Source organism: Urocitellus parryii, chromosome 1, assembly GCF_045843805.1.
Source record: "Urocitellus parryii isolate mUroPar1 chromosome 1, mUroPar1.hap1, whole genome shotgun sequence".
Classification (NCBI taxonomy): domain Eukaryota; kingdom Metazoa; phylum Chordata; class Mammalia; order Rodentia; family Sciuridae; genus Urocitellus; species Urocitellus parryii.
The window spans coordinates 168973185-168999026 of record NC_135531.1 but is presented as its reverse complement, the minus strand read 5'-3'; the positions used below and the strand labels follow the sequence as shown (position 1 = coordinate 168999026).

The following is a 25842-nucleotide window of genomic DNA, read 5'->3' as shown; positions in this document are numbered from 1 at the left end:
CTGGGCGGCCCCCACCTGCCTCACCAGCTGCCCTTGAGAGCACTCCAGAGACATGAAGGCCCAGAGGGACTCACCTAGAGGGCATCCGCACAAAGAAAGTACTTTTTAAAGGAACTAATAGATTTGAAAAGTACAAAGGATGAAATTATAAAAACACTGCGAGAGGTTCCACATGGCCCATCTGAGCAGGCAGCAGGCGCCAGGGCACAGGCGGCAGCAGGAGCCAGGGCGCAAGCGGGCAGTAGGCCTGGGGGGGAGGGTTTCCACCCTTCACACACAGGACCAGGAACAGCTCCACCCAGCCTAGAGGCTCTTCTGCATTACCCAGCAGTCTGGAAGTAGGTGGGAACCAGCTGAGTCACATGCCCGGGGAGGCCCGTGTAGACCATTTAAAACCCCACAAAGCAACAGTAAAGGCAACAGCCTGGCTTAAAAGAAGGCAGAGAGACCAGGGTGCATCTCAGTGGTAGAGGTTGCCTAGTGAACACAGAGCCCTGGGTTCCATTCCCAGCACCACTTCAAAACAAATTAACAAACAAAAAAACAGGCAAAGAGAGCATTCAAGAAGATTTTTTTTCTCCAAAGAAAATAGCCAATTAGCAAATGAAAGAAAATGTGGCATATATACATAATGGAATAATACCCAGCCATAAAGAAGAACAACTTGGGCTGGGGTTGTGGCTCAGTGATAGAGCGATCACCAAGCATGTGTGAGGCCCTGGGTTGGATCCTCAGCATCACATAAAGATAAATAAATAGGCCACGACTTCAGCACGAGCAGTAAGGCTGCAGCCCCCGAGCTGCCGGGCTCCCTGGGCCCCTTCTCACTCCCCTCTCCGCCTCTCCGCTTCCCTTCTCCCCCGCCATCTCTCCTCCCACGCTCACTCCCTAAATCTAGATCTCAATCTCTTTCCCCCACCCCACCAGCTCTCTGGCGTGCCCAGTACCCAGCCCGCGCGGGCCCCGAGGCGCTGCCTCCCCTCCCCCAGCCCGCACCCCCTCCACGGGGGTCCCGAAGGCCACAACTTTGCCGCCACCTCCGCCGCCGCTGCAGCCACCGCCGCTGCCGCCACCGCTTTCCGCGGAGCACCTTAGAACAGACTCTTAACCGAGTAAAATGGAACAGGTGATAAGATGAGTGACAATTTAAAATCTAAATGATCCAACATGGCGGCGGACGCGGAGAGATCAAGTCTCTAACCCCTTCAGCTGCACGGGCATAGGGAGAAGGAAACTGTCAAAATACTGTTCGCTCAGGACCACTAGGCACGGTTGAGCTGAAGTGGACCCCGGGCGAACGGTCTAGCCTTCTCAGAACACACCGAGCCCGAATTGGCTGCATTCTAGCTCAGGTTCGCCTGCTTCATGGACTCAACACTAATGATCCCACTGAAATAACTAGTCGGCCCGCCTGAACTCAAAGAGGTAAAAGCCAACTGAGCACCACAGCCAGACCCAGGGAATCAGGAGTGACGCAGGACTAGCGGCGCAGGACTCCCAGCTATTGCTATCACCAGTGCTGACAACAGGTCCCTTGCACCAGCTATCAGGGGAGTTGCTGCTACCTGAGGGCAAACAAATTCGCTGGGGGCCCTCAGCCCCAAGCCCTACAAACTTAGGGTCTGAGGGAGGCAAACAGAAAGGGTGTGCCCAGGCACCCATGAAAACAGGGCTCCCAGGAGCAGCAGACCTGGCGTGTAGTCAGTATTGTGGTGAGTGTCACAGGTGAGCGGGGCCTGGCTTGAGGAACCACAAGAGAAGGCCCTAGGCACTCAGGATTAGAGACCCACACAGTCTGGGAAGAAGAGCTGAGGCACAGTGATTGGTTCCCACCTATCAAGAAGAAAAGCCTGGCCCAGTGGGCATAGCTCCACCAACTGGATGAGAAGTTAATCGAGCTATATGACTGCATTTATTATTATTATTATTTTTTTTAATGATTATTATTAGTATTTTTTTTTATTTTATTTTCACTTTTTGTTGTTGATGTAGTTGTTGTTCTTTAACATTCCTATTAATGGTTTCAATTTTTTTAAATTCTTTTTATTTTATTAGTATTACTATTATTTTTTAAACTTTAATTTCCATTTTTTTACTATCATTATAAAATTTTTTCTTTTTTTCTTTTTTTTTGTTGGTTTTAAATTTTTATTTTTTTTTCGTTTCTTCTTTCTTTCTTTTCACTTTTTTTTTCTTTTGTCTTCTCACTTCTTTCAATTTTCCTATTCCACCTTCCTTGAATTCTACCTGCCTACACTCATTCTCTTTAGTGACTTCTTCCCTCCCCTTCTAATATCTCTCCTCCCCAGTATCACACTAATTGGAGGAGGATCACAGCCACTACCTGCCCTGAAAGGGTGACTTTTCAACTATACAAGAGCAATATAATTAAATAGAGGGGGAAAATATCAAAGACACAACAATTTCACCAAGCAGAAAGAAACACCAGCAGTATGAAACGACAAGGAAAGAAAGGACCACAGGCAATGCAGGTCAACTCAACTTTAGAAGAGGTAATAGCTGCAACAGATGGAATGTCAGATAGAGAGCTCAGGACATACATGCTTCAGATGATCTGGAGTCTCAAGGAAGACATGAGACAGCAAAATCAGACAATGAAAGATCATATTGACAAACAAATCCAGGAAATAAAAGATCAATTTCACAGGGAGATAGAGGTAATAAAAAACAAACAAATAGAAATACTAGAGATGCAGGAATCAATAAACCAACTTAAAAACTCAATTGAGAATACTACCAGCAGAGTTGATCACTTAGAAGATAGAACATCAGACAATGAAGACAGAATATTTCAACTTGAAAAGAACATAGATAGCTCAGCAAGTCTACTAAGAAACCATGAGCAGAACATTCAAGAACTATGGGATAATATCAAAAGACCAAACTTAAGAGTCATTGGGATACAGGAAGGCACAGAGCTCCAAACCAAAGGATTAAGCAATCTATTCAGTGAAATAATACAAGAAAACTTCCCAGACTTGAAGAATGAGACAGAATCCCAAATCCTAGAAGCCTACAGGACGCCGAATGTGCAAAATCATAAGAGATCCACAACTAGACACATTATAATGAAGATGTCCAACATACAGAATAAGGAGAGAATTTTAAAAGCTACAAGGGAAAGGAAGCAGATTACATTTAGGGGTAAACCAATCAGGATAACAGCTGATCTCTCAACACAGACTCTAAAAGCTAGAAGATCCTGGAATAACATATTTCAAACGCTTAAAGAAAATGGATTCCAACCAAGAATCGTGTATCCGGCGAAATTAAGCTTCAGATTAGAAGATGAAATGAAAACCTTCCACGAAAAACAAAAGTTAAAAGAATTCGCAGCTAGAAAACCATCTCTTCAAAAAATCCTTGGCAAAACATTACAGGAAGAGGAAATGGAAAATAACATTGATAACCAACAATGGGAGGTAGGACAGTAAAGGGGGGAAAGTAGTCAAAGAGGATAACAAATCAGGTATAGTAACATCAATAAACAAATATGGATAGAAGAACAAACCATATCTCAATAATAACCCTAAATGTTAATGGCTTAAACTCACCAATTAAGAGACACAGGCTAGTAGAATGGATCACAAAACAAGACCCAACAATATGCTGTCTACAGGAGACGCATTTGATAGGAAAAGATGTACATAGACTGAAGGTGAAAGGTTGGGAAAAATCATATCACTCATATGGACCACGGAAACAAGCAGGAGTGTCCATACTCATATCTAATAAAACAGATTTCAAGCCAAAGCTAATCAAAAGGGATAAAGAAGGACACTTCATACTGGTCAAGGGAACCATACACCAACAAGACATAACAATCATAAATATATATGCCCCAAATAATGGTGCAGCCGTGTTTATCAAGCAAACTCTTCTCAAGTTCAAGAGTCTAATAGACCACCATACAATAATCATGGGAGACTTCAACACACCTCTCTCACCACTGGACAGATCTTCCAAACAAAAGTTAAATAAGGAAACTATAGAACTCAATAACACAATTAACAACCTAGACTTAATTGACATATATAGACTATACCACCCAACATCAAGTTGCTACACTTTTTTCTCAGCAGCACATGGAACCTTCTCAAAAATAGACCATATACTATGTCACAGGGCAACTCTTAGACAATACAAAGAGGTAGAGATAATACCATGCATCTTGTCTGATCATAATGGAATGAAACTGAAAATCAATGATAAAAGAAGAAAGGAAAAATCAAGCATCACCTGGAGAATGAACAATAGCTTGCTGAGTGATCAATGGGTTTTAGAAGACATCAAGGAGGAAATTAAAAAATTCCTAGAGTTAAATGAAAACACAGACACAACATATCGGAATCTATGGGACACATTGAAAGCAGTTCTAAGAGGAAAATTCATTGCTTGGAGTTCATTCCTCAAAAAAAGAAAAAACCAACAAATAAATGATCTCATACTTCATCTCAAAATCCTAGAAAAAGAAGAGCAAAACAACAGCAAAAGAAGTAGAAGGCAAGAAATAATTAAAATCAGAGCTGAAATTAATGAAATTGAAACAAAAGAAACAATTGAAAAAATTGACAAAACTAAAAGCTGGTTCTTTGAAAAAATAAATAAAATTGACAGACCCTTAGCCATGCTAACGAAGAGAAGAAGAGAGAGAACCCAAATTACTAGCATACGGGATGAAAAAGGCAATATCACAACAGACACTTCAGAAATACAGAAGATAATAAGAAAGTACTTTGAATCCTTATACTCCAATAAAATAGAAGATAGTGAAGGCATAGATAAATTCCTTGAGTCTTATGATCTGCCCAGATTGAGCCAGGAGGATATAGACAACCTAAACAGACCAATAACAATAGAAGAAATAGAAGAAACCATCAAAAGACTACCAACTAAGAAAAGCCCAGGACCGGATGGGTATACAGCAGAGTTTTACAAAACCTTTAAAGAGGAACTAACACCAATACTTTTCAAGCTATTTCAGGAAATAGAAAAAGAGGGAGAACTTCCAAATTCATTCTACGAGGCCAACATCACCCTGATTCCGAAACCAGACAAAGACACTTCAAAGAAAGAAAACTACAGACCAATATCTCTAATGAACCTTGATGCAAAAATCCTCAATAAAATTCTGGTGAATTGGATTCAAATACATATCAAAAAAATTATACACCATGATCAAGTAGGATTCATCCCTGGTATGCAAGGTTGGTTCAATATACAGAAATCAATAAATGTTATCCACCACATCAACAGACTTAAAAACAAGAACCATATGATCATCTCGATAGATGCAGAAAAAGCTTTCGACAAAGTACAGCATCCCTTTATGTTCAAAACTCTAGAAAAATTAGGGATAACTGGATCATACCTCAACAGTGTAAAAGCAATCTATGATAAGCCACAGGCCAGCATCATTCTGAATGGAGAAAAATTGAAAGCATTCCCTCTAAGATCTGGTACAAGACAGGGATGCCCTCTCTCGCCACTTCTGTTCAACATAGTCCTCGAAACACTGGCCAGAGCAATTAGGCAGACGAAAGAAATTAAAGGCATAAAAATAGGAAAAGAAGAACTTAAATTATCACTATTTGCAGATGATATGATTCTATACCTAGCAGACCCAAAAGGGTCCACAAAGAAGCTATTAGAGCTAATAAATGAATTCAGCAAAGTGGCAGGATATAAGATCAACATGCATAAATCAAAGGCATTCCTGTATATGAGCGACAAATCCTCTGAAACGGAAATGAGGACAACTACTCCATTCACAATATCCCCCCAAAAAATAAAATACTTGGGAATCAACCTAACAAAAGAGGTGAAAGATTTATACAATGAAAATTACAGAACCCTAAAGAAAGACATAGAAGAAGACCTTAGAAGATGGAAAAATATACCCTGCTCATGGATAGGCAGAACTAACATCATCAAAATGGCGATATTACCAAAAGTCCTATATAAGTTCAATGCAATGCCAATCAAAATCCCAACAGCATATCTTATAGAAATCGATAAAAGAATCATGAAATTCATATGGAATAATAAAAGACCCAGAATAGCAAAAACAATACTAAGCAGGAAGTGTGAATCAGGTGGTATAGCGATACCAGACTTCAAACTATACTACAGAGCAATAGTAACAAAAACAGCATGGTACTGGTACCAAAACAGGCGGGTGGACCAATGGTACAGAATAGAGGACACAGTAACCAATCCACAAAACTACAACTATCTTATTTTTGATAAAGGAGCTAAAAGCATGCAATGGAGGAAGGATAGCATCTTCAACAAATGGTGCTGGGAAAACTGGAAATCCATTTGCACCAAAATGAATCTGAATCCCTATCTCTCGCCGTGCACAAAAGTTAACTCAAAATGGATCAAGGAGCTTGATATTAAATCAGAGACATGGCATCTGATAGAAGAAAAAGTTGGTTATGATCTACACGCTGTGGGATCAGGCTCCAAATTCCTCAATAGGACACCCATAGCGCTAGAGTTAACAAATAGAATCAACAAATGGGACTTACTCAAACTAAAAAGTTTTTTCTCAGCAAAAGAAACAATAAGAGAGATAAACAGGGAGCCTACATCCTGGGAACAAATCTTTACTCCACACACTTCAGATAGAGCCCTAATAATCAGAATATACAAAGAACTCAAAAAATTAGACAATAAGATAACAAATAAACCAATCAATAAATGGGCCAAGGACCTGAACAGACACTTCTCAGAGGAGGACATACAATCAATCAACACGTACATGAAAAAATGCTCACCATCGCTAGCAGTCAGAGAAATGCAAATCAAAACTACCCTAAAATACCATCTCACTCCAGTAAGACTGGCAGCCATTAGGAAGTCAAACAACAATAAGTGCTGGAGAGGATGTGGGGAAAAGGGCACTCTTGTTCATTGCTGGTGGGACTGCAAATTGGTGCAGCCAATTTGGAAAGCAGTATGGAGATTTCTCGGAAAGCTGGGAATGGAACCACCATTCGACCCAGCTATTCCCCGTCTCGGTCTATTCCCTAAAGCCCTAACAAGAGCATGCTACAGGGACACTGCTACATCGATGTTCATAGCAGCACAATTCACGATAGCAAGACTGTGGCACCAGCCTAGATGCCCTTCAATAGATGAATGGATAAAAAAATGTGGCATTTATATACTATGCAGTATTACTCTGCATTAAAAAATGACAAAATCATAGAATTTGGAGGGAAATGGATGGCATTAGAGCAGATTATGCTAAGTGAAGCTAGTCAATCTTTAAAAAACAAATACCAAATGACTCCTTTGATATAAGGGGAGTAAACAAGGACAGGGTAGGGACGAAGAGCTTGAGAAGAAGATGTACATTAAACAGGGATGAGAGGTGGGAGGGAAAGGGAGTGAGAAGGGAAATTGCATGGAAATGGAAGGCGATCCTCAGGGATATACAAAATGTCATACAAGAGGAAAGGAGGGGTAAGACAAGATAATACAAATGGAAGAAATGATTTACAGTAGAAGGGGTAGAGAGAGAAAAGGGGAGGGGAGGGGAGGGGAGGGGAGGGGAGGGCGGATAGTAGAGAATAGGACAGACATCAGAATACATCAGACACTAGAAAGGCAATATGTCAATCAATGGAAGGGAAACTGATGTGATACAGCAATTTGTATAAGGGGTAAAAGGGGGAGTTCATAATCCACGTGAATCAAACCGTGTAATATGATGTATTAAGAACTATGTAATGTTATGAACGACCAATAAAAAAAATAAAATAAAATAAAATAAAATAATACTAATTAGAAAAAAAAAAGATAAATAAATAAAGGCATTGTGTCCATCTACAACTAAAAAATATTTTTAAAAAAGAAAAACTTGACATTCGCCAGTAAATGGATGGATCTAGACAAGTTATGCTAAGTGAAAGAAGCCAGTCCCCAAAACCAAAAGTTAGACCTTTTCTCTGATATGTGGAAGTTAACCCACAATAAGTGAAGAGAGGCAGATTAAGAAACAACAGAATAGAAGCCCAGTGGAGTAGACAAGGGGCGAAGGGGAGGGAGGAGAACTGGGGCAAGGAAAGACAGTGGCCGAACCTGACGAACCTTCCAGTGTGCGTGTGTGGACATACCACGAGAGTCTCACCTTCCTGTCACCCACAAGAAACTGACTTAGAAACAACCGTAGGTCAACGGCAGAAAGATCAAGAGCAGAAGTGGGAGGGGAAAGAGAGGAGCTGGGACTGAAGAGCAAGAGGGATACCACCCTTTCACATTCATGTCAAAATGGACTCACTCTCGTGTGTGACTAAAAAGGACCCTAAAATAAAATAAAGATGCTCAGTGTCATTAGTCAGTAAGGAAATGCATACGGAAGCACAAGGAACACCACTTCTCACCCAGTGGGGAGGCTGTCCTGCAGACAGACAGGCAGACAGCAAGAAGCCTTGGAGACCCAGAGTCCACTCAGCCCGCAGCCCCTCTCTCTTCCCTGGAGGCTGACCCTGCCTGGGTCTTTCAGGGACCAGCCCTGGGCTGCCAGTCAGCAGTGGGCTCAGCAGCGGGCAAGACTCAGCCCCTCAGAGACTCCAGGACCTCAGGAGCAGACACCAGGAACCGGCAGAGACCAAACACGCATCTCACATCACCACAAGCTCTTCCTGGCCAGACGGGAAGGAAGGAAGGGACAGGAGCTCAGTTCCGCAGCAGCCAGGCTGACCTCCGGCAAAGAAACAGGGCCATGGACCAGACCACCACTGAAGAAACCAAGTTCCTCCCACAACTTGGAAGAGGAACCAGCAGAATGAGCCAGCTAGAGACACAAAACACAGGACCCAGCCACAACATGCCCAGAACTGACAGAATTGTGCACCACTAAATTCGTGCCATTTTAATCCACTATGTTTGTGACAATTTATTACACAGCACTGGTGTGCACGTGATCAAGCACGCGCACGCGCACGCACACACACACACACAAAACTTGATACATACTCATTCCATATTCTTTCTGCTTTTAATGTTAAATGTGATGGCTGGAGCTGTAAAAGCCATCTTGCAACCATAAGACAGCAAGTATCCACCCTCCCCCTGCCCCGAAAAAAAAAAAAAATTCACAGTGGTAAAAATTAACATGTAAGTCCTTGGAATAGACTGTCAAAACGTCTCCAATGGGTCCAGCCTCCCTGAGTCCACAGCCTCTACAATGGGATATGCTTCTCCCATCCCAACAGTCTACTCTGTGTCCTTGGGATTACGCTGGCATTAAGCTTCTCTGACCAACAGAACCATACACAGTAACATTCTGACCTGCAGAAGGTGGACATTTATTAGCTTTGTGGCTCTTCCTGAGCCTGAAGTCAGTCCAGCCAAGGCAGAAAGAAACCAGGGCTCTCCAAAGAGAACTGCACCCAGGATGAGAGCTGCTGGGCAGCAGTGACCAGAGGGAGACAGGGCTGCAGACACAGAAATGTCCAGCCACGCCACAGGGGGAAAGAAGTCCCTGTGCAGTGAGCCAATCCAACCACAGCCCAATGGGGAGCACCTGTGTTAGGCCAGGGGGACCTGCCACCACAGGCCCAGGTGACCACCGTAGCTTCACTCCAACTGGTGTTCTGGGCCTCTGAGGTTCAGGGTGACCAGTTACTCGGCACGAGAGGACCAGTTCATACAGGCCCCTCCACGCCTGTCCCATGTTGTGACCAAAGTCCTTTCATCAACTCACCTGTGACGTCCAGGCGGAAGGAGACCCTCTGGCCCCCAGCCTCGCAGCTGTACTCCCCGGCGTCCGCCTTGCCCGCCTGCTGCACCACCAGCTGCCGCCTGCAGCCAGAGGCCTCCACGCACACCTGGGAGCTCTGGCTCAGCTTCTTCCCATCCTTGTACCACGTCACCTCTGTCTGGGACTGGGCCACCTCACAGCTCAGAGTGGCACTCGTCCCCGCCTGAGCCTTCACCTCACTGTATGCTGGCTGCCCCTTGGCAAACACAGCCTTGGGCTCTGGGGACAGAGGGAAAGGACAAGCAGGTCAGGGACTCCAGAACAGACCCAGCCCTGTCTCACAGCCCAAGCCCACCCCGGGGATGGCTGAGCAGAGTGTCCATCATGAGCAGAACATTGCATGGCCATGCCTAAGTTCTGTCCTACACATGACCCAAGCTGCAAACTCAAAGGCTGATGGGTAGAGAGCTGGCAGCCAATCCTCATCAGAGCACTAAGCACTTCCTGATCCACCCTGATCCTGCAGGTACCTGCACTGTCACAGCCCACAAGGCCACCACAGCCAGGCCTACCTCCTGATGCCACCAACCTCCCAGCCATTGGGAATAGACCATGACCCTTCAACTCCCTTGGACCCCAGCCCATCAGTGGCTTCCCAAGTCTCCCACCATGCAGGGGGCACAAAAGCGGGTGGAGGTAAACACAGCAGGGAAGTCCACCTGAGCACCAAACCAGAAACCCACATCTTTGTTGGCAACAGCTACCAACGGAATGCAGGAGACCAAACAGCCAGTGCTGGCCAGTCAGCAAAGACCTCTAGCCTGTGCAAGTCAATCAGCAGAGAGCCAAGTGCCAGCCAATCAGCACAGAGCTCAGTAACAGTGTGGGCCAGTCAGCAGACAGCTCAGTACCAGATGGGGCAAATTAGCACAGAGCTCAGTGCCAGCCAATCAGCAGACAGCCAAGTGCCACTGTGGACCAATCAGTAGGAAGCCAAGTGCTAGTGTGGACCAATCATCAGAGAACTGTCATCCTGAGCCAATCAGGAAAAATCCAGGACCAGGCAGGTCATTGGGAGAGAGCCCAGCACCAGATGGGCTATCAAGGGAGAGGCTCTGAGCCCCTTGTGGCCCCTTCACAGGCTCAGGGACAGGTCACAGTGGGAAGAAGGAGGAGATGGGGGAAGGACAGATGGACATGCAGGACTCCAAAGGGCCCCAGCAAGGGCTTCTGGAGCTCTGGGCCCAGCAACTAGGCATGGCCAGGTAGAGGGAGCCCCTGCCCCTGCAGGACATGCTCCCCAGCCACAAACAATCCCTAGTGCTCAACTCCACCCAGAGCTGGGCCACAGATGCTGAGGCCCAAGTCAGGAAGGACATAGACCTCACAGAGCCTAGGCTGCCACAGGAGCCTTAGAGTTACCACCCTCCCTCCATTCACCCAGCCCTAGCAGAACCCACCTGTGATGTCCAGGCGGAAGGAGACCTTCTGGTCCTCGGCCTCGCAGCTGTACTCCCCAGTGTCCGCCTTGCCTGCCTGCTGCACCACCAGCTGCCGCCCTGCAGCCAGAGGCCTCCATGCGCACCTGGGAGCTCTGGCTCAGCCTCTTCCCATCCTTGTACCATGTCACCTCTGTCTGGGCCTGGGCCACCTCGCAGTTCAGAGTGGCACTCGTCCCAGCCTGGGCCTTCACCTCACTGTGTGCCAGCTGTCCCTTGGCAAACACAGCCTTGGGCTCTGAGGACACACAGGGAGTGATGTTGGTTGTGAGCCCCACCCAAACCTCTGGTTTCTGATTAACAGGCTCTGGACCCCGAGCTAACAGAGCCTGCCATGTGGATCCCTCAGGATACATTTTCCTAAGCAAAGTGGGAGGGGATGCCCCTCCCCATGAGACCCTGGTGTGCACAGGAGAGTCACAGGACAGACCTTGCAAAAATTGCCAAGATGTCCTTTATAAGCCCAGAGAATGTCTCCCTTGTGCCCAAACTCCTGCCCACCTCCATAGCACACTTCCCACAGATTGAGTTTGCTCCAGCAGGGAAACCTGACAGTACCTGCCTTCAGCTCTGCATATAGCCAACCAGCCCCTGGCAGTGACACCTGGTTGTGACTTCTAGTGTGAAGTGTCCAATGCTTGCCTCTAGAGCTGGTGTGCGACTGGCATTTGCAGGGCCTCCCTGTCCCTGGGTCCACAAGCTGCACCCGGCCTGGGGTAGCCCAGGCTGGGAACCAGAGCCCATCATGGCCACACTATAGCAAGCCCTCCTGGGGTGGGCTGCCCCAACAGCCTCACAGACGCCTAAGAATCCCTTGTGCATTTGTCCCTGAACTTCCCAGCCTATATCTCTGAGCCCTGGGAGCTTCTAGGAAGGTCATGGCCATGGTCAGACCCACCAGACTTAAATCTCAACCTTAGAGGACACTTCACATATCTATGGGTCCCCTCAGCCCTTGGTTTAAATGGAAAAGGAGGACTTCAAAATCCTGTGAGCTTCCCAGCCAGAGCCCAGCCCACAAGCACAGAGTAAGCAAGAGGCTTTCAGGACTGCAGAGTGGCCCCCTGCAGGGCAGGCACAATGGGCAGTGGAGGTTCAGGCAGAGGAAACATTCTCCCAAAGCTGGGATAGAGTTCATCCTTTGTTCCTAAATTTCCTTCCTGGTACTTTCTTTTCCATGTTTGGATCCTTTAACCTTCTAAGCATTAGTTTGGCATTTTATTTTACTTTCCCAAACAGGGAAGAAGCTGCCCCCAACCACTGGCTCAATAAAGAAGGGTCGAGAAGGTCAGTCACATTGTGCTGTGTACAGCAGGATCTGCTCTCCACCCACAGGTATGGGCACAGGTATACATAAGGCACTTACCAGAGACCCGTAGGTGGAAGTCCACAGAGTCCTCACCCACATGGCAGGAGTAGGTGCCATCATCCTGCCTGCTGACCGAGGCCACTACCAGCTGATGCCAGGTCCCCATGTCCTCCTGAAAGAAGTGCTGGCAGGAGCCACCCAGCGACTTGCCATCTTTAAACCAGCACACGGGGATGTGGGCATTCGCAGTCTCACACTCAAACCTCGCCGGGCCCCCCAACTCAGCATCCACACAGCCGCCCACTGTGTCTTTGCGTAGGAAGGGCGTGAGGCCTGCAGAGTATGGCAGAGGTGGTCAGGGACCACAGAGCTCCTGACCACGCACCTGGCACAGAGGCTGCAGGCTGGAGGGCCCAGGCTCACAGACCACACAGGACACTGATTCTGACCCAGATAAGAGGCACCCTGGCCAGCTTGCTGAGTCCCAACCATGGTACTCACTGCTCACCCAAGTGGCCACCCACAGTTATCCCTCCTACAGAGTTGGGCCTGCCCTCCCACCCTCCCCATGCTGCCCTGCTGCCCAGCTGCCCAGAACCCCTTGCAGCCTGGGGACAGGGGATGCATGTCCCGCACCACAGAAGGGCCAGGAAGGACGTGGGCCCTGGCTTGCCTTCCCAAGACCCTCACCTTGCACAGACAGTTGGTAGGCAACACGGCTCCCGCGGCTGACACACTCATAGAGGCCAGCGTCATCCTTCCCCACGTCGCGCACCAGCAGTGCCCGCCACCCAGCTGAAGCCTGTTCCTCCTACTTGGGCCCAGGAGGTAACACACGGCCATCTTTCAGCCACGTCACAGCTGCAGCCTGGTCCGACAGCTCAGCCAGCAGCTGAGCCTCTTCGTGCAGCCAGGCCAGCACCTCGAGAGAGGCTACCGCTGGTGACTTGTGGGCAGTCAGCCCAGGAGCTGCTGGGGGCCAGGGATGGGTGGACAGAAGGGACCAGGGCAATGGAAGGCAGTAAGGGAGGGAGATGGGGGGAAGGAAAAACAAGGTCAGAATGAGGAGAGGATGGGGTGGGTGGATGAAGAGGAGGGTGGAAGAAGGAGGCAGGCAGAGAGGCAGGGTCCAGCTGAACCTGCTGTCCACACACACCCTGCCTGGCCACCTGCTGTCCACACACACCCTGCCTGGCCTGCTGCCTCAGCGCCCCACCACCTGCCCTGCTTCCTCTTGCTGCTGCAGGCTAACTCCACAGGGGCAGCTCTCCCAGGACCCCATGCTGACACCGCCTCAAGGAAACAGGCTCCTGGACCCAGGCCTACCTCGGACCTCCATCCGAATGCTGCTTTCAATGCCATCTGCCACAAACTTGAGCTGTGCCCCGTGCAGGCTGGCAGGCACCTCTCGGATGGTGAGTGTATGCCAGGTGCGATCACAGCGGATCACATATGTGCGGCTGGCCTTCAGAGCCACCCCGTCCAGGAACCATTCACCAGCAGAGGCCACAGTAAGGTCCACAGAGAAGGTGACTTCCCCACGCTCCACTGCTGCCACTGCCTTCAGGGGCGTCCTCACGGCCAGCTGGGGGGCTGTGGTGCAGGCAAGTTAGGAGGGGACCAGGGCAGGTGAGGTCCCTGCCTCCCCTTCCTCTTCCTCCAAAGGACGGGTATTTAGGCTCAAGTCACAACAGACAGGGAGCCATAAGCACAAGTCTCAACAGACAGGGAACGAGCCAGAACCACCTGGCAATACCCCAGGATCCCACAAACCTCTGAAGCTGGGCAGCACTGAAGCTGCATCCCCTGGGGCTACTGGAGACAGGGGACCTGAGTCCTGTCTTGGGTCCCCTCCCTTCCCACTAAGAAGGCCCCAATGTCCCCACCCTCACAAAGAGTCTCTTCAAGGCCTTGCTGGAGGCTGTGCTCTGCTCTGGCCGGGGCAGCCCCTGGTACCAGGGGTCACTCCTTTCTAGGCAGCTTCACTTACCCAGGTGGATGGTCCCCGGGAACTCCAGGTGTGGACTCTGGCCAAGGCTGTTGACAGCTGACACCCTGAACTGGAAGTCACCCTCCTCAGTCACACTTGTGACGGTGAGCTCAGGTGTGGCCACCCACTCATTCTTGTGGCACCGGCTCCAGATGTAGGTACCCAGCCACCGATTCTCCACCAGGTAGCCATCAATGGTCACAGGGTGGTCCCTGGGGGGTGGTGGATACCAGCCAAGGGTCACAGAACTCTCCGTTCTGTCCTTCACCACAGGTTCCACAGGGGGGTGGAGAGGTGGCCTCCTGGGGGCTAGCAAAAGATGGGCCAAGGTCACTAATGGGGGCCTGTTAGACTGTAAACAAGTCAAAATAACATCTGGTATTTTGCCAGGGGAATGTTAGAGTTCGTAAACAAGTCTGGATGGTGCCTGGCAAAATGCCAGAGGGAGTGGTTTGAGAAGTAACAAAAGCAAGCCATTAAGTGTGGAGATTCCTTATTGGTTGTCTGATGTATCTAGTTTATCCTAATTAAGATAAGCTGTGCAAAATGTATAAATAGCTCTGTTGTCCTACAATAAATGGCTCCTACTCCTGCTGTATCAAGGTACACAAGTTATTCATCACCACGCCCCCCCTTATTTTGCTGCAGCCGGACTGCAGCAGGGGCCCAGAAAAGGAATCACAGAACCTCAGCCCTCCAAAAGACTGGACCACCAGCCTTCAGGGAAGCTGTGGCCTCAGGACCCTACCCCAGACCTACCTCTGGCTGATACCGAAGAGGCCTCACCTGGAAGGAGGAGCATGACTCACACCTCCCCCCAGCCTCCCCATAGCCCTGATCAAGAATCAGGGGCCGCTGATGGCCATGTGCCCAAGGACTGAGGCAGGGGTCCTAGGGAAGACGTCATTGCAGTATCACTCAGAACACACAGACACACAGAACTGGGTGGAAGTGCGGGAGTCTCCAGCCATGAAGACCACCTCACCCATGTCTTCGAAGCTGCACTGAAAGATGGTCAGCATTTGGCACGTGCCTTCCGCTGTGATGGCCACTCGGCCACCAGTCACCACCTCCTCCTGGTTCCTCAGCCAGCGCACAGGGCCCTTAGGCACTGCCAGCTCCACGCAAAAAATGGCAGTGTCCCCCTCGCGCACCGCTGTCTTCTGGTGCAGTTTCCGAGTCAGGTTCCCTGGGATGGGAAGAGCCCAGGCTAGTCAGCCTTGCCCCTCCCTAGCTCTACCTGCGGCCAGTATACTTGCTCGCCATCGCATTTCCCCATCCTGCCCCTGACTTGCCCCTGCCCACCCCCGCCAGGCCAATCCTCCCACCCCCTCCTCAACTCCCCAACTTTCCCACCCCTTCACTCCAGTCCAGCTCTGTCCCATCAGGTGGTTCCCCCCCCACACGCCACCCCCGTCCGCTCTATCCCGTGCGGGCCCCGTCCTCGCCCCTTTTGTGCGCACCTACCGAGCAATCTGCCCTCCCCGCCCTCCACCGCCTGCCTTGGACAGCGAGCTCCGCCAAGGTGCAGCTGCCCTCCGTGGTCTCGCAGATGTACATGGGGTCGTCGTCAGCCGAGACATTGTGCACTGTCAGCCTGCGCTCGGTGCCCTCCTCCTCCATGCCGTACTTGGCGCTCGCCCACAGCCGCGTCTCCTCCTTGAACCACGCAGTTTCTGTGGTGGGCTGCGGCACCTCGCACTGGAACGTGGCAGACTCCTTCTCCCGCACCTCCAGGTCCTGCAGCCGCCTCTTGAAGGGCATGGCAGGCTCTGTGGAGACCGGCTGGTGAGAGGAGCCAGAGGATACCTGAGGACAGGAGGCTCCAGAGTGCAGGAGTTGGGATCTGGGAGTTGAGAAGTGCGGGGTGGGGAATTCGGAGACAGAAGAAGGTGGAGGAGGTGGGAAGGGGTAAAAAGGGTGTAGGATATAGGGTGGCCGTTGGCAGGGGGCCCCAGGGGATGGGGACCAGAAATGGGGAAGAGGCAATGTCGGATAAAGGTGGGGAAGTGGGGTTTGGCAAGGAAAACGTGATAAGGGAAAGACAGGGGGCTAAGTATTAAGGTTCCGCAAATGATGAGGTTTGGAGGGGTCTCGGCAGGGTAGGGATAAGTGCAGTGGGAGAGGGGCAGGGACTTGGCGGGTTGCACTGCTGTGGTGGAAAGCAGGTCCCTACAATCAGTAAAGATGGAGGATCTTAGCCCCTGTATTATGCAAACCAGAAACAAAACCTGTGAAAGGCGAGAGCCACCCAGACTTCCAACTCTGGTCTATATTCCATGACCGACTTGCGCCATTGGGCTACCTATGGCAGCGGAGGCTAGGGCCAAAGGAGGTGGGCACAGGGACCAGGGAGGACCCTTGCCTGCGCGCAGGCAGCTTCTCGCTGGGATCGCCCGCCTGGCACCATGGTCCTCACCTCGCACCACCACCAACACGGAGCTGTAGGTCTGGCCCATGAGGTTGGACGCCGTGCAGGTGTAGAGGCCGCGGTCCGACTGCTTACAGAACAGAATCTTCAACATGAAGTTCTCCTGCGCGTCCTCATACACCACGTGTCGCCGTCCCTCTGTCACCATCCTTCTTCCACACTATCTTAGGCTTGGGCTCACCCGTCACGTAGCAGCTGAGACGCGCGTGTTTGCCCTCTGTCACCGTGCAGGTGCGGGTGCCAGCGCCGGGTGGTGAGGCGGGGACGCCCTCTTCACGCATGGCTTCACGTCGCTGCTGCAGGTGAGCCAGGAGCGCTGCCGTGGAGGCCCCAGGTGGGCTGGCAGCTTCCGTGTCTGAATCTACCACCAGCGAGGCAGCAGCACTGGCTGCACCCAGCGGGTTCTCTGCCTGCACCTCGTAGGTGCCACCGTCCTGCGGTCGCGCCTCCCGGATGCGCAGCTTGCGTCTGGTGCACCCAGGCGCCAAGCGCTAGGTCCAGGATAGAGAGGCGGTATATGTCGCCGTCCTGGGCCAGAAGGAAGCGTGCGCCTGCCTCCACCGGCTGCCGGTCCTTCTCCCAGCTTACATGTGGCATGGGGTTGCCCACGATCTGGCAGCTCAGTGTGGCGTCCTTGCCCACAGACACGACGAAAGCCTTGGGCCGGGTCAGGAAGCACGGTGCACCGCTGAAGGAGTGATCCATGGTGGTGACAATGTTGGGTACCTGTGAAGGAGTGGAAAGACTGTCCCAGTGGTGTTGTGATGAGCCCCTCGCCATGCCCCACCTACACCCCTCCCTTCCTCAGTGCCACCTGCAGAACTCAGTTTAAGGCGGGGTGCTTCCTCCCCAGGGGTCTCTTCTTGTCCTGCACATTACCCCACCCACCAAGCCTGGCCAGATGGCACCATGGCCCAGCAGTGCAGAGCTCTTTAACTGTAAAAGCATGTCCTCTTCCTCCCCCTTCAGCTCCAGTCTCCCCAGTTAAGGTTCCTCCAGCAGCCAGGCAGCCTTGCTTCTCCAGCAAATTGGCACTTGCCTACTGCCTTCTGATAGCTCTCCCCACAGACCTACCCAGTGCACCTGGGCCACGCTGCCCATGAGTGCCATCCCCTGCCACACACTGCTGCTACCAGGGTCTAAAACTCCAATTTGGCTATGTTTCCCTGGCAGTAGGAGGGAGAGGCCAGGTAGGCTGGGCCTTAGAAGCCCCCAGTGGGCACCAGTTTTCTGTCTGCTCCCACTGTGGATGCCATTGTGTACCACAGGTGGCAGTTCTCTACACAACCGCTTTGCTCTGAGCCTCCTCCAGGTGTGCCCACATCCTTTATCCCTCACCTTTTCTGTGGGGTTCCACACATCCCCTTGACCCCATTCTTCAGCAGCAGAAGAAAAGGAAAGGAACCCCCCAGCTGGCCAGGCTCCTATTAGCCAACAAGCACTCCAGACGCCACACCCTGGCTCACAGTGCTCATCTGCTGCCTGCCCTCCTCATACAAGTCTCTGGCCCAAGTAGGAACAGGGAGATTTGAGAGTGGGACAGTGACATGGCTGGAAAGGACAGCTAAGGGATCCTGGCCAGCTGGGGCTGGCAAGGTCAGCAATGTCCCCTGGAACAGCCTGGGGTCTCGAGCTAGTCTGGGGCTGAGTGGTGTTGCAGTAATTCACTTGCAGGTCAGCATGGGAAAACAAAGAAGAAGAAGAAGCAGAGCAAGCAAAGCAGCAGCAGAAAAAAACGTCCTTTATTGTGTACAAGCAATCTTTTTATAGTATTGTGAACAAAAAAGGCAGCCTTCCAACTTCAATAAATCAGGTCTTTCAGCTAATTAAACATAGCACACAGAAGTTTTACTTTCTAATCAGAAGTGACCCGCTTCTCATGGCTAATCTACTCTCGGCCTGGAGTATGCTGAGCTCTGCTCTTTGTTTAGAAGAGACAAAAAAATTTTTTTAGCGCCCTCCTAGCCCACTTGGCAGAACATCCCGTTTGCAGGCAAGTTCTCCCAAGGTCAGCAGACACCTCACTTTCAAGCATGTCTGTTGTTACCTATCTAAACCTTGAAGAAGCCTCTCGTTTGCGAGCAGACTCTCCCAGGGACAGCAAACATCTCGTTTTCAAGCATGTCCGCTGTTACTTTATCTATACCTTGACAGAATATCCCATTTGCAGGCAGACTCCATCAAGGACAGTAATAGTAACAGTCACATCTGATTCTCTACAGAGTGGCCTGGTCACTCCACAGATCTGTCATAGCTCTGCTAGCTCTGGGCTGGGAAGGGGTCAGAAGCCTCAGTCAGCCTGAGGCTGAGCCCCAGCCAGAACCCTGTACAAGAGAGGAGACTTCCTGCCTGCACAGGGTCTTGCCTAAGAATGACAGGAGGAAGCACTGACACTTTCCACCTGGGCAGACACAAGCACCCCACTACACAGAGGTCATCACCTTGTACCCTGCAGAGCCCCCAGTTTCTTGGCTGGGCTGCCCAGGATGGAGTAGTTGGATCCATGTTCCCTGCAACCCTCCAGCTCCCAGTGCTCTGATTCAGGTACCTAATCTCCCCTAATCCCCTTCCAGGAGGCTGAGCCTGGACCAGGGCTGGGCTGCAGTTGCTGTCTGCTGACTCACTGTGCAGTCAGCACCTCTGTTTCTCCACCACCACAGCCAGGCCCCATCTCTCTGGGCCTCCGTAGGATTTGGGTAGGAGTGGGGGTCACCAGGCAGCACAAATTAGGACCCCAGTGTAGAAGCTGCTGAGGCACCTTTATATGAAAGTACTACTTTGGCATCAGCATCTAAAAACCCTAAGCACCCAGGTCTTAACAGTGCTTCCTGAAATTATATGGTCAATCTGTGGGTTCCCACCCCCCCACCACACCCAGAGCCTGAGCTGCCCAGCCAGAGAAGCTTGAACAAGCTTATGCAGGCAGCCAGTCACTGCACAGGTTTAAGGGGACCTGGCCACAGCCCTCAGCAGGTACACAGGTTGACTCTGGCCTAGCAAGAGTGGTGGACACCCCAAAGTGTTTGTAGGCTTCCAATCTTGGGGACCAGTGAACTGGACGTCAGAAGTGAGAGTGGTCTCAGGACCCCAAGCCTATGGTGGTGCAGGAAGTGAGGATGGTCTCGGGACCCCCAAGCCTGTGGCAGTGTCAAGTGAGACGGGCCTGGGAGACACCTGACCTCCCTTGACCTTGGCAGCTCCCATCCCTGAGCCACCTAAGGCTGTGCTCCGTGACCCTGAAGGTACAGTGTGATCAGCACCCTTCCTGGCCCATTAAGCTCACAGGCCTCTCCTGCACCCAGGTGCCTGCCTGTGGCCCCCTCTGTGGTCCTGGTGCTCTCCCGGCTGCCCTCAGGCATGTCTGTCTTGGCCCTGTGCTGACTCTTCACCCTGCTCATTCCCCAGGGTGGCCATGGCACCACCTGACTTATCTGTTCACTGTCCATCCCCAGGATGTTTGCCCTTGAACAGGCCTGGACTGTCTCTTGTTCCCCATGCCCAGCCCACTGACCAGACCCTATGCTGTCCTCAGCCCCCGTGCAGCCCACCCCTGGTGGGGGTTCCTGTGAAGGGTCAGTCTGTAGGCCCTGGCATGTACCCTTATACCAGCTGACAGTAGGCTTGGGTGTGCCGGTCACACAGCAAGCCAGCTTTACAGTTTCCCCCAGCTCAGCCGTGCAGTCAGCCAGTTTCTCTTCAAATTCCGGAGGAACTGAGGACACATGTGGGGGTCTGAGGACTCTGAGGGTGGGATGTCAGGCCTATGTCCCCTGGGTGCACCCTGGCAAATTGCCCCCAACAACAGCAGTAGCCCCACATCCAAGGGCCTGGTTACTGACTAAGCTGGGTGTGGCTGCAAGAGGCAGGGACAGACCAGGGTGCAAGACCATCACACCCAAACATGACCTGGTCAGATACCCCAAGTCTGGAGCTATGCCATGTCCCCACTACATCCCTTTGTGTCCCCCATTTGGGTCAGGGTCAGCTCAACACCTGCTCTGGGGCTCCCTGGGAGGCCAAAGCCACTGGTCCCTCAACTAGATCTGACCAAGGGGAGAACCAAGCCACCAGTGCAGAAAGCAACACATGCCAACGTGCCTGGCCTGGGTGCAGCCCGCTGGGCATCTAAGTGATGTTAAGGTCCCCGCCCCAGCACAGCACCAGGGACACTCACGCCAAACATGCAGGGCCAGGCGCTGCTGGATGCCGCTGATCTCCTTCACCCAGGAGTGCTTGATGATGACTGTGCGCGCCTGCAGCAGGTACTTGCGCACAGAGTCCTCCCGCTCATGCCACACCTCGAAGGCACGGTCGTCCCCTTCCACCTGGTCGTTCAGGTCGATGCTGCTTAGCTGTTGAGGGGTGCAACATTAGTGGGAGGACAGAGCTAAGCATCCCCAGACAGACAGGGTCCAGTAGGGCTATGCCCAGGTCACCCCAGAACAATGGCAAGTTCTGCTAAAGTGGCCACCCTGGAGCCCAGGAACAGGGAAACCTCCCTGTGTTATGACACTTCCAGCCCCTGGCACCACAGACCTTCATCATATTCCAGAACACATAGCTGAAGGTGTCGGTGTGCGAGTCTCGTCGGGCTTGCAAATCACCAGGTGGTTCCGAAACAGGAAGACATGGAGATTGTGGCCCTTCCAAGGCATGTGGGCCCCTGGTGCGCCCTCCCACACAATGAAGTGGCCCTGGGGTGTGAGTAGATGTGGTTGGACTGTGGTTGCCTGGCCCCATCCCTGGGCGCAGACCCCAGGGTCATCTATGAGCCCAGCACCCACAAAAGCCACACCCCACCACATGGCAGCAGACGCAAGTCCCCCCACCTGGCGGATGGGCTCCCCCAGGACCTCCAGGGTGCCGGGGTAGTTCTCCATGAGGGACACATGCAGCTTCTTCTCAGCACGCTGGGGCAGCGCTGACACGACTGCGTAGGCCTACTCCAGAAGGGTGCAGTTCTGCCGGTTCCGGGCCTTGTTGCGGATCAGCTCCTGAGGCGGACCAAGGGTCAGGACCCAGACTGCTTCAGCCCCAAGGCCTGGCCTGGACATTCAGGGCTGGGGCAGGACATGGCTTCCCACCTTGAGCAGAGCCTGGTACTTCTGCACCCACTCCACCGGCTGCTCCAGGTAGTGCTGCAGTGGGGGTAGGGCTGGCTGCGAGGGGTCCCCAGCGGACAGCATCTCCTCAGCGCATTTCTGTAGGCACCACAGGGCGGGTTTCGGGCAAGAAAGCACAGCCCCAGTTAGGGCCTCCTGACAGTAGAGGACATCCCAGGGGCACTCTCACACCTGGCCCTGAATCTGGAAAATGGCTGTGTTACCATCTAGCCGGAGGCATGCACAGAACTTGGGCAGTGAAGTGGCCAGCCAAGGAGCACAGAGCTACAAGGCTCAAGGGGCCCTGGGGACTGTGCGGGAAGAGATCAGGGAATATGAACTAAGGCCAAGAGCACAGGACAAGGGCTAAGCCTCAGGGGACTTTCAGGTCAGTGAGTTTTCTGGTGGGAGTCAAGGCCAGCACTAGGCCTGGGAGCAGCCAGGGAGGGGCTCGGTGGCCAACGCCATGGAGCCAGGCATGGGCAACTTGTAGAACTCCTGGACAGGTGTGCTGACAACCACGGACTCTGCCTGCACACGGCCCACCAGGAACTCCAGGTACTTCTCAAAGGCTTCCTGGTTCTTGATGAAGCACATGGCCACATTGTCATCTGAGTCACAGCGCTGCAGGTCCTGCAAGAAGCTGCCACAGAGAGGAACAGGGTCAGGGACAGGGTCAGGCACAGCTCACAGCCCAGTCCTGGGCCCTCTCCTTGAGAGGCTATGGTTCTTGCCCAGGAGTGGGTTCTGGGCCTGTGAGATTGAGTATACTAAGCTGGCTGTGCAGACATGTGGGCACGTACAGAAGCACGTGGTTATGTACACTTGCTCTCGAGTGTGCAGATGTGTAGTATGTGAGCATGTATATGTGGGTACATGCATGTACATGTGCACGTGTGTGGGTGCATGTGTGTATGCATGTGACTGTGCATGTATACACAAGTGTGCAGATGTGACCATGCATGTGTGGCATGTGTGTATAATATGTGTGCATGTGTTTGCCTGAATGTGTCTGTGGATGTGCACATGGCACACGCATGCACTCAAATGCTTGTGTGAGTGTGCAAGAGTGCACGTGCGTGGAGATCAGCATGCATGTGAGTGCACATATCTATGTGTATCCATCATGTATGCACATTTTTGTACAGGATTCACATATGTATGTGTGCACACATGTACACTATGTGCACACGCATATCAACATATCAAGCACATGTGCATGCACATTTGAGGCTGGGTGCGTGAGCATATGTGTTGTGCACATGGGACTTCCCCTGTGCCCATGTACATTCATGTGCATGCACATGGGCCTGTGTGAGTGCTCATGGGTGGCAGGTATTCTGCAGCCTTCAACCCATATGGCGAGCGTCTGTCACTGGGGCATCACACAAGTGGGATGTGCCCGTGGGTAAATCGAGTTCCTACCCTAGCTGATTAGTGTCACCCTCCACGAGGCCTGACCCACAGCTGTGGGTGCACCCCACATGCATGTGTGTGGCCTTGCCTACCTGCTGTGGAAGCGACTGATGTCCTGCACATTGCGAAAAATGACTGCCTTCTGGCTGGCCACGGCTGCTGGTGCTCGGGGAGCACGGTCCAGTTGCTGTATGTAGTGGCTTTGGAGGAACTGAAGCTCACCCACGAAGGTATGCTCTGAGCTCAGCAGCTCCTGGATGACAGAGCTGGTGGAAGAGTGGCATCAGGGGGTGCCCAGCAGCTGCCCTGCTCCCACTGTCCCTAGTCTCCACATGAGGACTAGGTACACATGGAGAGCTTACTCCCTTGCACTGCAGTTAACCGGGGTTCCTGTGATCAGGAGCCTGTCACCCAGCTTCAGAAAGTGGGTAGGTGGTGGAGCAAGGGCACCACCTCTTCCCTAGGAAGCCCTCCCGCACGAGGCTCTGGGAGGGCACAGCTGCAGAAACCAGGGGCAGGACCGTGACCTAAGGAGGCTCACACAGCTTCAGCAAGCACAGGTCCCCCATGAAGAAGCAGGGCAGAACGCCAGCTGGCCCTTGAGGCCCAGCAGCCAGCTGTGACTCCAACCTCAACCCTCCAGAACACATACCTCAGCCTGGTCTTGTACTCATCCTTGGACACGGCCTCGGGGAATTTGGGGGCCTCACTGGGCCCCCACTCAGGAGACAGCTGTTGAGAAACAGGAGTTTGTCCCCAGGCACCAGTTTATTCCACCTCCTCTGTGGCCACCGGGCTCCTGTCCCTTACTTCCAGGGTTGTCTGGCGAAGGGCCAGGATCCCAGGGCCTTGGCACCCTCCCCCAGCTCCAGACTACCATACCTTGAGCCTCTTGTCCAGGTAGGCTGGTGACACCCAGCCTTGCCTGGAGGGGCTGGACTTGGTGGGCTTGGTGCGCACAAGCCAGTGCAGCGGGTGGGCTGAGTCCAAGACCTCCACATACTGGCCTTCCCACAGTGTGATGGCATCCTGCTCGGCCCCCAGGGATAGGTAGTCGGCCGTGGCCATGTAGATATCAGAGATCTGATAAAGAGAAATCGGCCTAAGTCCTGGGGCCAGAGGGGTGAGGCCTGCCAAGGCCCCCCATGGCCCCCCACCTCTGAGGAGGGAGAGGTTGTCCCAACCTCCTAAAACCCCCAAGAGCACAGAGGGGAGGGTGCTGAGTCCAGGGGCCAAGGAGGTACCCAGTCCAAGGCCGCAGGGCAGGAGCTCCCAGGGTCACTCTGCACAGATGGCAGTGAGAGGGCTGGCTCCTGCCCACGTGGACGGGTGCCTAGACTGTGGTTGCTCACAGCGCCTTGCTGCCCACTGCCCCCTGCAACCCAAGAGGTGGTGGGCTCTGGAGGCAAAGGTGCACTCTCCACAGATGGCAGTGAGAGTGACATCAGAGGTAGTGCTCTGCAGGAACCCACGTGCAGAGACCCTGCCCTCTGCTCCAACCTCTGGTGTCCCTTGGTGTCTCTGGTGGTGATGCCCCTCCCTTGGTAGCACCAGGCCCTTGCAGCCCCCCATCGTCTCTTCAGCAGGTCAGGCCCCAAGCCCTGTTCCCAAGGGTCCCAGCCCACCCACCTCTCCTCGGGAGTCCCCATCCTCTGACTCCGAGGATGACTCCTGGACGCTGGAGGAGGGCCGCGACCGGCCATGCCGGGGGGAGGCGGACGGAGTCTTGGACTCCTCATCACTGTCACCTCCAGGCACCTGCAGCTTGGCTGGGCAAACACAAGGGTTGTGATGTCCCTGGAAGGCTGTCCCCCTACTGCCTACCACCCAGCCAGTCTCTAGGGCTCCCAGGCACAGAGTCCTAGCTAGGTCCCATGCGAGGACACAGGGTCCCAGCCTCCCCTGGGGACCCTGGATGCCCATCCTGGCCCCCTAACCCTGTGTGATCTTGGCCGACACCATCTCAATGATCTGGGAGGTGAGTTTCTGTAGGAATTCCTCTGTGCCCACCTCAGCGAGGGACAGGTGGCCATGGGCCTCCTCATCCACCAGGGCCTCCCCTGGGGGAACAAACACAACACTGTGGGGTCATGCTTCCCCCAAAATTTCACTACAATTCTCCTAGGGGCTGATGGTGAGCAGGAGACCAGGCCCTGGCAGGGAGACCATGAGGTGGTGCCAGCAGGAAGAGACCAGTGAGGTCAGCAGGATGCAGAGCCTGTGACCAGGGATGAGAATGAAGGGAGTGGGTCTGGACAGAAGAGGCAGCAAGTGGCCAGAGAACGGCAAACACAGCTAAGGGGCAGCAGGTGGCAGGCAGGGCTCCAGGCAGATGGTGAGGGAGCTGAGGACAGGGCTG

At 52.4% G+C, this 25842-nt stretch overlaps 1 protein-coding gene across 1 annotated transcript in view; it reads right to left on the bottom strand.

Annotated features, from left to right (window-relative positions):
- LOC144249108 (obscurin-like) overlaps window positions 1-21845 on the bottom strand; it is a 119831-nt gene extending 97986 nt beyond the window's left edge. Inside the window, 16 exon segments of the mRNA XM_077791302.1 lie at window positions 9740-10015; window positions 11197-11293; window positions 11295-11473; window positions 12602-12877; window positions 13235-13516; window positions 13871-14137; window positions 14535-14843; window positions 15460-15723; window positions 16037-16306; window positions 16954-17108; window positions 17110-17456; window positions 17554-17691; window positions 18040-18131; window positions 20564-20677; window positions 21140-21317; window positions 21795-21845. Of these exon segments, the coding sequence (XP_077647428.1) occupies window positions 9740-10015; window positions 11197-11293; window positions 11295-11473; window positions 12602-12877; window positions 13235-13516; window positions 13871-14137; window positions 14535-14843; window positions 15460-15723; window positions 16037-16306; window positions 16954-17108; window positions 17110-17456; window positions 17554-17691; window positions 18040-18131; window positions 20564-20677; window positions 21140-21317; window positions 21795-21845 (3295 nt within the window).
- Between the last annotated feature and the right edge of the window lie 3997 nt (window positions 21846-25842).